Source organism: Heterocephalus glaber, unplaced genomic scaffold (genome assembly GCF_053883595.1).
Source record: "Heterocephalus glaber isolate CG9 unplaced genomic scaffold, H.glaber_assembly_v1.0 deba00001569, whole genome shotgun sequence".
Classification (NCBI taxonomy): domain Eukaryota; kingdom Metazoa; phylum Chordata; class Mammalia; order Rodentia; family Bathyergidae; genus Heterocephalus; species Heterocephalus glaber.
The window spans coordinates 889509-902266 of record NW_028258354.1 but is presented as its reverse complement, the minus strand read 5'-3'; the positions used below and the strand labels follow the sequence as shown (position 1 = coordinate 902266).

The 12758-nt window shown below is 32.5% G+C and overlaps 1 protein-coding gene across 1 annotated transcript; it reads left to right on the top strand.

Annotated features, from left to right (window-relative positions):
- Positions 1 to 4355: 4355 nt before the first annotated feature.
- On the top strand, positions 4356 to 12702 carry LOC101705980 (olfactory receptor 6C75). Its single transcript, XM_004861389.2, has 2 exons — positions 4356 to 4373; positions 11761 to 12702. Exons 1-2 carry the CDS (start codon positions 4356 to 4358, stop codon positions 12700 to 12702), a joined length of 960 nt encoding a protein of 319 aa, XP_004861446.2.
- The last annotated feature ends 56 nt before the right edge of the window (positions 12703 to 12758 follow it).

The window sequence follows — 12758 nt, the reverse complement described above, 5'->3', positions numbered from 1 at the left end:
AAAACCAACTCTTTGATTCATTGATTTTTTTGTATCATTGTGTTAGTCTCCATTCCATTGATTTCTGCCCTGATCTTTATCATTTCCTCCCTTGTACAAGCTTTGGATTCATCATGCTCTTCCTTTTCTAGGAGCTTTAGGTTCAGCATTAGGCTCTTTATTTGACCTCTCTGTTTTCCTAATATCGGCATACACTGCTATGAATCTCCCACATATAACTGCTTTCATTGTGCCCCATAGATTGCTGAATGTTGTACTGGAATTATCATTTACTTGTAGAAATTGTCTAATTTCTTCTTTGATTTCCTCTGTGACCCATTGGTTGTTCAGGAGGGTGTTATTCAATTTCCATGTGTTTGTGGGGGTTTTGCTCTTTCTTATCCTATTGATCTCCAATTTTGTTGCAGTATAGTCTGATAATATACAGGGGATAACTTCAATTATTTTACATTTACTTGTGCATGTCCTATGAGCTAGCATGTGATCTATTTTGGAGAATGACCCATGTGGAGCTGAAAAGAATGTATATTCTGATTTTGTGGGGTGGAACATTCTGTAAATATCTATTAAGTACATTTGTTCAGTAGCTTGCTTCTGTTCTAGAATTTCATTGTTCATTTTTTGTCTAGATGATCTGTCTATTTGTGATAGTGGGGTATTGAGGTCCCCCACTACAACTGTATTAGTGCTTATTTGGTTTTTCATGTCCATATATATTTGTTTTGTATAGTTGGGGGCATTTGTATTTGGTGCATATATATTTAGGATTGTTATCTCTTCCTCTTGCATTGTTCCCTGCACAAGGATGTAGTGACCATCTTTGTCTCTCTTAAATAGTTTTGGTCTGAAATTACTTTGTCTTCAAATGAGATTGCTACCCCTGCTTTATTCCAGGTTCCTGTCATGTGGAGAACTGTTTTCCATCCTTTTACTTTCAGTCTATGAATTAATTTTGAGTTAGGTGTGTTTCTGATATATAGCATACTGTTGAGTTTTGCTTCTTAAAACTTTCTGCTGGTCTATTTCTTTTGATTGGTGAATTGAGGCCATTAACATTGATAGTTATAATTGATAGATATTGACTCATCCTTGTCATGATGTTTTACTGTTGTTGGGTCTTTTATTTCTTATTTTTCCCCCTTTCCCTTTAGTTTCTTACCTTGCCTGGAGGATTCCCTCTGTTGGGCCTCATGGAGTTGTGACCTTCATTGTCTTTTTCTAGGATATTGTTTAGAATTGTTTGGAGTGCTCGTTTGGTGTTCATGAGATTTCTGAGATGTTCTTTGTCGTGGAAGTATCTAATTTCCCCCACTGATATTGAAGGATAATTTTGCAGGATACAACATTCTGGGTTGGAAGTTTTTTCTTTTATGGCTTGAAATATTTCACTCCAGGCTCTCCTTGACTTGAGCATTTGTGTTGAGAAGTCTGCTGTGATTCTGATGGGCTTTCCTTTATAGGTGATTTGTTTCTTTTCTCTAACTGATTGTAGGATTTTGTTCTTCTGCTAGGTTTCTGGGATCTTGACTATTATATGTCTAGGTGTAGATTTTTTTTTTTTATCATGGCTAGTTGGAGTTCTATATGCCTTGCTCATCTGTATGTCCAATTCTCTACCTCTGTCTGGGAATTTTCTACTATTACTTCTGTGAACCATTTTTTTTTTATGTCAATTGTACTTTCTCCTGCTTTTTTCATGGACTCCTATCAGTCTTATGTTCTTCTTCTTTGCATCATTTAGCAGCTGTTGGATTGATTTCTCATGGTCCCTTACTAGTTTTAAGAAATCTATTTTCATGGTCACTAACTGTAATCCTGTCTTCTATATCTGATATTCTATCTTCTATCTTCACATTCCCTTAATCTGCTGTGAATACTTTCAATGGAGTTTTTAATCTCCTGGATATCTGTTTGAACCTGTTTCATGGCTTCCATTTCTTTCTTATGTTGGGTGATCATGGTTTCCATTTCTTTCTTATGCTGGGCATTCATGGCTTCCAGGTTGGTTCTGAGCTCATCTATTTTTTTTTTTTATATGCTTCTGTTCTAAAGCCTCTAATCATGTCTTTCCCTCTGCTCACCATCTCTGTAGTTATCTGGGAGATTATTTCTGCCTTGAATTTTTCTAGAGCCTAGTTTATCTTTTTTGTTACTTCATATGCTATCAGTTCATGGTGTCCAGGTGATTTATTATCAGACTTTTCCACCTAGTTTCCCCAGAGTTTGCCTTTGATCCTGCTGGGTTGATCTCTGCAAGATTCAACTGCAGGTTCCAGCTGCCCTTTCCCTGAAGATATTCAAGGTTCCAATGGGAGGTGATGATCCCTCCAACTTACCAAGTATGGTGGTCTGGTATGTCTTTATTGTAGAGATTCTCTTCACTTTTCCAGTGGGCTTCAATTTTCATTGAGGAACTTGAGAGAGGCCCTCTTTCTGTTGTTTCCTTCTGCTTTATCTTCTGGAGCTCAGGACAATGGCCTTTATGACCCCCTGTGCCTCTGTAGTGTGGAACCAGGTACCAGCACAGCCAGGAGGAGGTGGGGGAGGGGGGGGCTGCTGCACGAGGAAGGGAGTCCCACTCCAAGCCTCTGAGGTCCTCATGATCAGCTCATGGGTCACTGGGGGCAGGGCTTGGGCAGGACTGGTGCAGTGTTTATTAACAGGTGACCAATTTTTGCAATATATTGAAATTTCCTTTGTCTCTACTATCTCTCCATATAGACTATGGCATCTTTTGTGTAAAGCAGACAGTTTGTTCATTATTGCCTCCCAAAGGGCACATTGTATGTGGTCAATAAAATGTTTATTAAATTAGTCAACAAATGAGTAGATGTTTCAAAATTTCTTCTTCCTATTTCCATTATCAATATCTTTGGCCTTCATCATTACTCTGTTGAAGTATCTTTTTGTACACATTGCTTAGTTTTGTTTCTTGCATGGGTAGAGCTAGTATTTTGTTTATTTTTATCTTCTTATATCAATTAATTTTTTTAATGACAATATTTTCTAGGACTCCTTTATGTTTTAGAACCATGGATACAAATCATTTTAATCCTTCAACAGTGTGGGCCAGCTCTTAAAATCCCTATTTAAAAAGTTGAATTTCTCTGTTCTTTTTCAATCTACCTCCCAGAATTTTGACAATGGTTATATCTAGAGCAAATTTCTCTCTTTTATACTCATTAATCTACTAGTTGGATCTCTATGGTTAGATTCCCATAGATACCACACTTTTGGTGTTTCCTTAAGTTGAAATGTTTTCAAATAAATGATAATGAAATTTTATAGTGATACTCAGTGCTATGATTAGCTTAGGAAATCTCTGCCTCACTCATATATCTTCAAGTCTGAGTAGAAGTTTATGTACTCCTTCAATTACTCTGTATAATTAGGAAGTACAGTCTGTTTATATGATCTTGGGCAACATTGCTAAAATCTCAGTGAGTCACTTTCCTCACATGAAATTTAGAAAGAGTAATTTTGTCAGAGGTTAATTGTATTTTTTAGGGTAAAGCTAGGAAATTGCTTATAAATATTATACTACCCCTCAAATGCTTAGTAAAGCATAATTATTATTTTAGACAGTGCCAGTTTTAATTTAATGACATATAACTATTCATGTAAAATTTGCTTAAAAACAATCCAGCTGTATGCAGCCCAAAAGTGCTAATAAGACAATTGTCTTTGTATAGTGCCTTATACCATACACCCTTAATCACAACTGAAGCATCCTAGTTTTTAAATTTCTAAACAGGGATTATAATAAATTATACTTAATTAATGTGAATTACATTTCTCTTTTCAGAAATAAAATTTAGAGCATTTTATAATTTCTTCATTTTTCATCTTCCAAAATCCTTCAAATATGCCTACCTAAATGCAAAGAATATAAACACTTAATTAAAAATTATGACTTGAAGATGTAAATTTAAACTCAGTTACTATGAGGCATCTGTTGTTTGTAGGTGAAAGTGAATCCTAAAGCTTGCAGCAAGAGCACTGGATTGCTGAGGAGCACCTTTCATGAAGACTCAATTTTATAAAGTGGATCTGAGATCACTTAAGAAAGATCATGCTAAAATCTGTCATTAACTTTTTGATGATTCTTCAAGCCCTTAATTATTCTACATTAAATAACTTTATATTTAACTACATAAAGTGAATTTTATTCTCTGCAATGTCACTAGATATAAAAAGTATATCCAGGAAACAAAATCTACAAAGAAGTAATTAATTTAGTTAATCTCATTTGGCAATGATCCCATTAGGCAGGTAAATATTGGTGTTTTACATTAACATCAAACAGAATATTATCAGAATTAAACTCCCATGGGACAGAGTGTATCGAGATTTAAATGCCCATGGAATGCAAGGTTGAATAAACTTGATATTGAATACAAAGCTTATTCATTGCATTGATTGCTTATAAATACATACAGAGCTCAAAAAAGAAAGTGTAATATTATTATTTTAATTCTTCTCAACTGCAGAGTAATTGAAGTAGTACATAAACTGCTACTCAGACTTGAAGATATATGAGTGAGGCAGAGATTTCCTAAGCTAATCATAGCACTGAGTATCACTATAAAATTTCATTATCATTTATTTGAAAACATTTCAACTTAAGGAAACACCTGATCCTACAGGTTTCAAAAATATTAAGTTGATTTAATTCACACCACCTCTACTTATATTATGTAAGTGTTGGAGTGCCGAATAAGAAAGAGTGTAGACTGAGGATTAAACTAAAGATATCTCTGTGGATTCTAGCAACTTTGTATGCTTGAATTTGAAAGAACACTAGTCTCCCTTCTCAAAAGAAAGATTCATCTTCCTCTGTACCAACCAATGAGTGAAGCATAATTTAATTTTACTACGTGAATGAACACAGACGTAAGGACTCTATTTTATTATTTCATTCATGGGACATTCTGTAAAGAGAAAAACAATAGAGGTAGAAAACCATAAGTTAGTTGTCAGTGAAGCAGAAAGCTTTGTTACACTCTGCAGTTCTTCCGGGAGAATGGAAAGCGCACCAGGAGTTTCGGAGGCAAAGTGCAGAACAAGCTTTATTCTTAGCACAGGTCTCTCAGCCTGGGTTCACACAACAAGAGACTGAACCCATCCCCCCTTGAGGTAGGGCAGGGCAAGATATACTCTTGGAAGAGGGTGGGCTTACAAACATTTTATGTCTTTTCATTAGTTACATAGAGTACAAGTCATCTGGGCCCAGCAAATTCACGGGTAAGTGAAAGAAAATACATATTTGAGTACTAGAAAAGTATCTCTTGCAAAAGCTTAAGAAAATCCTACAAATTATAACTAGAGAATATACCCTCTAGACATAATTTTAAGTTTGGATTTGGTTCTCAAACAGATTGAGGACAGTAATTTTAAGCAGTTCGTGTAATCTCAATGAAGTCTATATTTTAAATAGTATTATTATATCAAAGTTAGTTTATTCTGTTCATAATTATAGTACAATTTTATAAGATTTTGCATTTATGGAAGTTGACTGAAAGATATATAGAAATTCTGTATACTATTTTTGTAACTCTTGTCTATCCTTGAAATTATTGCAAAATAAAAATGTTTTAAAACCTTGATTCCTGATCATGTCTTATAAAGGTAAGAAACTATCCTAGTAGCCATAAATGTTTTTATAAAATAGCATACTCTGTGGCTGTATAATTTTCCTCTTGTTCAAAGATGTGTCTGTTCACTCCTTACTTATAAGAAATGATTCACCTTTATATAGACTTCGTACTTTCTTGATTTCTGATCAGCTCATAGGCCCTAACACAGCTTTGCATCATTTAATAGTCCTCTATTAAAAAAATCACGAAAGATTTTATCAAGTGGGATTCTGAGAAATACTTTCATTGTACAGCCAAAAGTAAGATTACATCATAAGTGCATCTTGCAGAATCAATTTTACAAGTGAAAGTGCGTGGAGATTTCAAACCACATTTCTTATACAATACACTATTCTGCCTTTCTGATTATAATTACTTTTTATGAAGACAGATTATAGAAGAAATCTGTAAATATACATTGTAATTCTTTACCTTTTCTACTTTTCTAGAATCATGGTTTTCTTGAAAATATTTATTGAATAAGAAATTTTTTTCTGTACATTTTGAGTATGTTTCTCTTTAGGACTCCGTGGATTTTTAAATCAGTTATATCTCACTGTTGTGACTTGTGTTTGGATGTTCCCCCAAAGCCTCATGTGGTCATGGAGGGGTGCTTTTTCAGATATGGCTGAATCTAGAGGTGTGTGAGTAATTCATGGTGCAATGCTAGGATTAATGGTGCTAGGGTTAAGGGTGGTTGATTACTAAATCAGTCCACTGATTGGTTTGGCACCACCCTAGTTTCAGAAGCCTAGATAGAATATAGAAAGGATAGAAAAAAGCTGCTAAGATCCCATGCTTGCTTTTGGCTGTCTTCTGCCTGTAGTGAACTGTTTCTCCTCTGCAGTGCCCCTCTGCATGTGCCACCCTGCCTTGCAGCCAGTCAACTATAGACTGAAAACTCTACAAACGGGAAGCCAAACAAACCTTTCCTCCTTTAACTTTGGGTGTCCAGTATTAGGTTTCAGCAACAAGAAAAGTAATTAAGACATTCATCATCAATACCTGCAGATAAAATTTTCCTGCTACATTTCTTGAAAATTTTCTACTTCCACCCAGATAATTAGCTTACTTTATTTGCATCCTTCAAAGCAAAGTATCTGAGAAATATAACTATTCTAAGGGAAAATATTTTATGAGACATCTGCATAGTGAAAAAGCCTGTGCTAAAGAGCATTGTTTGTTTCTTGTAAAAAGTTCAAGAAATTGGTTCTGAAAAGTGCAAAATCAAAATGCTTTAGGTAAATTGTATCCATAATATTTTCCATTTTTCTTTTGTTCCTTATATATGGTTTTATGTATACTTATTTAGTTTTAAACTCAATTTCATAAAACAAAGACAAATTCTAAATATTCATGCATTTTATGCCTTTTACTGTGTGTATCGGCAACTGATAAATAGTTCCACTTTAGTCACTTGAGAAAAAAATATAATCCCAAGGTAAGGATTTTAGCATCAATGAAATATTATATAATAGGTTTAAGGCTCTCCAATCTTTGATGAGACTATTTTTTAAAAGTTATATTAAAGTATTAATTTTTCCATTATTTGTTTCATGTCAATTTAATATAATGATACCTTGGTTCACAAACTTAATTCTTTCCCTGATTCTTGTTGCAGAATTTTTTCCACTGTGGTGGAATCAAGGAAAATAATTAAGCTTATGAACCAAGGTAACACTGTCAATTGAATTAGTATACTCTGTCAATGTTTATGCATGCTCAGACAATATATTCTTTAAAATTTTGCTAAAAAAGAAGATTCTGCTAAAATTTGGGAAAGCATATAAATTGATGTAATTATCAGAAATATGTTATTATTTTAAATTGTTATTAGATGTATTTGTTTTGGGTACTCTCTGGGTTTGTCATATTACTGAAGTTCTCGACTTTGATTATTAATAAGATGTACATTGAGTTTAACATAACACACTTGATAGTAATTTATTCACTGTGCAGTCAGTATTTCTTAACTTTTTTACTGTAATAATCTTATACTCTGAATAATTTTGTCTTCCAAAGAATCAGTAAAAATAATCTTGAAATTTTTGTCAGTGTCTAATATTTTTGAATTATTATTATTTTTTTAACAAGCAAGAGATATTTTATTGCATGTGTATTCTCCAAAATCCCCCACAAAAATACACCCACAAATAGGAGCAAAGAACAAAGTTTTCTGGTCTCTCTGGGATACACAGGGCATCATATCTTATAGAAACATAGCTAGTACAAAAATAAAGTGTACTAGTTAACATCACCCTTTGTTTCCGGGTCAAAAAAAGACTATAGAGAAAAACACTTTATTTGTACTCTACTAAAAATGTGCTGCACAATTAAATTTCAGCTTACTCAAAGAGTTATTGTATAGGAAACTACAGAAATATGGAGGAGGCATTCAATAATCTGCTCACAATTAACAATTAAGCAATAAACACTTGAATAAATGCAGCATGTATTGCTTATTTGTTAAACCTCACATTGATAATGAGCAGATGATTTATCACTAATAGTAACTGTTTTTTTACTTTTTAGGATACCAGATCCAGAAACGGAAGTAGAAAGTACTTTAAAGAAAATTGATTCTAGAAAATATCTCCTTGGATCTGAGCTGCTATAGTACACATTACATATTTGGGCTGGGATTCAACCGTTTTAAAAACAGAGATATGAACAAAATGAATTGTTAAGGGAGAGAACAAAGTAATATGTTCTAAAGCAATACATTATTTTCTGCTTATATCCTCCAGGGAGCAAGATAGAAATAGGGTGTAGTAAATAGATTTACAACACAGTATAATGAATAATAATTTGTTTCTACATAATGCTATTAGGGGTACTTCTATCACTTGGACTAAGACAATTTTAAAATGTGTTGATAATGAAGAACTGGCATTTCCTTATTACATACGTACAAGAGCTGAATATAAGGATCTTCTCTAATATTCTGTACTTCTTAATCCCTATTCATACAAATTAGCCTGAAGATTCGGGAAAGGAAAGAACAGGAAACTGTCACTTGAAGAACTATGTTAAGTGACCCGTTCATGAGAAACAGTCAAATATTTTTGAATTATTAAATAATTCCAATTTCCATTTAGTTTTAGATATTTATATGGATTATGGATGCCTTAGATTAAATATCAATTTAACAAAGGCTCTAAATAATAATATTATAGGGCTGTTACATATGTCTTTAGAGATGAAAATCAGTAGTAATAAAATGATAAATCTAAGGGAATATCCACTATATTGTAATTTACGAAGGGACTCGGAAATCTCAAAATAATGTAAATTTTTTAGTCTTCTCATATGAATAAACTGCATACAAATATCTATCGCTTAGAACCTGAGTGAAACACATAATATGTATCGAAAATAGTATTAAATGAGAAAATGGTAGTGATTATAATCATGCTGAGATTTGTATGTTATCAGTTCAAAACCTTAAACATAATTCTGATATCTTTTATGACATGAAATAACGAAGAATTCATCCCCACTGAAAAAAAACTACAATGAATTTTTAATTTTTTCTCTGAAAATGAAAAACTCACCTCATTGATTTCTTAGGGTTTTCCTATTTAGAGATTGCTAATCTCTTTTACTCTGTTCTTTAGTTTCTTTTCTTGTAAAGTTATAAATTATTATGAAAATGTAACTATATCTTCTGCTTGATTTCAAGTCACTGTCACTTAAAATCCAGTGACATTCTAAATATTTCATTCAAAATTACATACTAACTTGTACTGTAGTATAGAACTTAGTGTCTTGAGAGCACTAATCGCTATGGAACCTTTTGTTTATTTATTCAACTAAACCCCCTGAGTCTATTGTAAATGGAGCAGATAAAATTAGGGCTACCTTAATAACTTCACTTCTGCACAAAATATTATTTTTTATTGAACATTAACCTTGAGAAGACACTACATTAGGCTTTGTTTCAACTCTAGTTTATTTCATTTAAGTATTAAGATAATCTTTCTTTTAGAAGAATAGGTAGGACAACCTGCAACTTTAGATCCTTCTATATATTTGGGTTGATGTTTTCACATAGGTTCATATATACACTTCTTGTAAATACTGTAGAAGGACTCTTGGAAATGTCTTTTATTATGTATGTTGTATATTTGGTTACATGTATAAGATGATAAAGGAGAAACTGATTGGAATACTCTTGAAAAATCTCCAGGCGCTTATATTTAAACAAGTTAACTAGTCATTAAAAATGAAGTGGACTTGATCAGTCCTATTTACCATGAAAGTAAGTATACTTACTTTCATATATTTTGATAAGATATATATGAGATATATTTGAGATATATATGATATATATGTTTTACACAAGTAATTTCAGTTATATACAATATGCATAAAAATTAAGACATATTTCTATGAATTACATAAGCAAAAGAAAAATATTTTAAACATTATATCTCAGTATTTTTATGCAAAACTTTTGTCCATATAGTATAAATATTTTATCAGTGGAGGAAGACATAACTTTTTGTTTCTGTCTAGATAGTGTTTCAATCATTTGTACTATAGTCAATAACAAGAAGCCATGGAATCAAATTTGTACAAGATTCAAAATAATTTGTATATACTCTAAGTGGATAAGCATTATGATTTAGTTTTGTGCAATGAGAATGTTATTCATAGGAAAGATTATCATCCTCCATGTAAAAGCAAAAGTCAGAAAGCTGCATACCATCTAAGGACAAAGAGAGCAGATAATAGAAGGTGAGGTTATATATGGCCTTGATATTTTATAGTTAAAATGTTGGGATTTATTTATTCATATACTAAACGAGTTGCCTAATACTATGGAAATATTATTCTGTCCAATAGCGCTGACACCTATGAAAAATACAAAAAATGAGACATTGTCAACTCAGGTGAGTAGACAGGATACTTAAGAAGTTTTAAAAAATATCTGAGAGATAGCTTTAAAAATCTAACCTTGAATTTTGAACTATTTCCCTTCATCATTCACAAAAAGAGAATAAACAATTTTGTGAATAAGTGCTTTATCATTTTGAAAACATGTTATACAAGTAGAAGCACTCGCAGTTTACAAAAATAAAAGTAACATTTATTAATGTAAGCACTACTTTATAAATAAAATGTAAGTACTGCAATGATACCTAAGCAATAAATAAAAACAGATTTTAAAAGCATGTTTATAATTTTACAAAAGAACTCTATAACATTTCTGTTGACCACTGTATTCTTTCACAGATTGTAAAAGTTTGAATGAAGAGAAAGAAATATTTTAAAGTAAAAAAAAGTTTTGAAATAAAGAAGTAAACAGCATCCAAAAATCTTCATAGAATAATGTGCTGGGAATAATATACTGGGAATGAATTCTCAAGTGTTTTATTGGCAGAAGTTTGAATCTTTTTTCTTATTTTCAGAGAATGCGTTGAAATATTTCAAATACAGATTTTTATACTTAAAAATACAATGAAGCAAAATGAGTATGTAATTAATGTATTATGTACAAAATAAGAGGTTTTTAAAAGTATTTTATTTTGATGTACCAAAATATCATTTTTCTGTGAAAAGAAAAAGTAACAATGATTTTTGAAGTGTCCCTTTTTCCTGTTTTTTTCATTGTATATATCTAAGGTGTACAATTATGTTTTGATACATGTGTGTATTGTGTAAAGATTATGACAGTCAACCAAATTATCTCACCAAGCACCTAGTTAGCTTTTTATTTCTTTTGTGTCAAGAACATGTAAAAATCTACTCTCAAAATAAATTTTCAAATGCAATATACTAATATCATTAACTGTAAGGCTCATGGTACACATTAGATCTCTAGACTTATTTATCCTAATTGCAATTAAAAATATTGGGATATGTATATAACATAAATATAATGTAATATATGAGTAATATGTTTATATATGCACACAATAGAAAAATTTCCAGCTTTACAAAACAAAGATATACTGCCATACTGCTGTTTGTGATGTGATGACTGAACCTAAGTGACATTATTCTAAATGCAATAAGCAAGATATAGAAAAATTTTTAATTCCAGTTCTTTATTAGCTTAATGGATTTCTTGTTTCTTTACTTACAGCTAAAATAGAGCATATCCTTATGAGGATAAAAGAGTATGAAAAATATCACAGCAGTAACAGAATTTATTCTTCTTGGACTGACAAATGACCCACAGTGGCAGGTTGTACTTTTCATATTCCTCCTTGTTACCTACATGCTAAGTGTGACTGGGAATCTGATCATTATCATCCTCACCTTTGCAGATCACAATCTGCAGACTCCCATGTATTTCTTCCTTCGGAACTTCTCATTCCTAGAAATATCATTCACATCTGTCTGCATCCCCAGATTCCTTGTCACTATAGTGACAGAAGACAAAATCATTTCCTATAATGGTTGTGTGGCTCAGCTATTTTTTTTCATCTTTTTGGGAGTGACAGAATTTTACCTTCTGGCTGCCATGTCCTATGATCGCTATGTGGCCATCTGCAAACCTCTTCATTATACAACCATCATGAGCAGCAGAGTCTGTATCCTTCTTGTCTTTAGCTCATGGCTTGCAGGATTCCTGATTATCTTTCCACCAATCATTCTTCTGCTGCAGTTGAATTTCTGTGCCTCCAATATAATTGATCATTTTATCTGTGACTCTTCCCCAATTTTGCAGCTTTCTTGCACAAACACTCACTTTCTAGAACTCATGGCATTTTTTTTAGCTGTGGTAACACTCATGGTCACCTTGACTTTAGTTACTCTCTCCTACACAAATATCATCTGGACAATTCTGAAAATTCCTTCTACAAATCAAAGGAAAAAAGCCTTTTCCACTTGTTCTTCCCATATGATAGTTGTCTCCCTCTCTTATGGTAGCTGCATCTTTATGTACATTAAGCCTTCTGCTAGGGAGAGGGTGACTTTAAGCAAGGGAGTAGCTGTGCTCAACACCTCGGTGGCACCTCTCTTGAACCCCTTCATATACACACTAAGGAACCAGCAAGTGAAGCAAGCCTTCAAGAGCATGATCCAGAGGATGGTCTTCTCTTCAAATAAATGAAAATAATTATGTGAAAATTAATGTGTGTTAGTGTGAAAATGTTAGAAATAAAATTA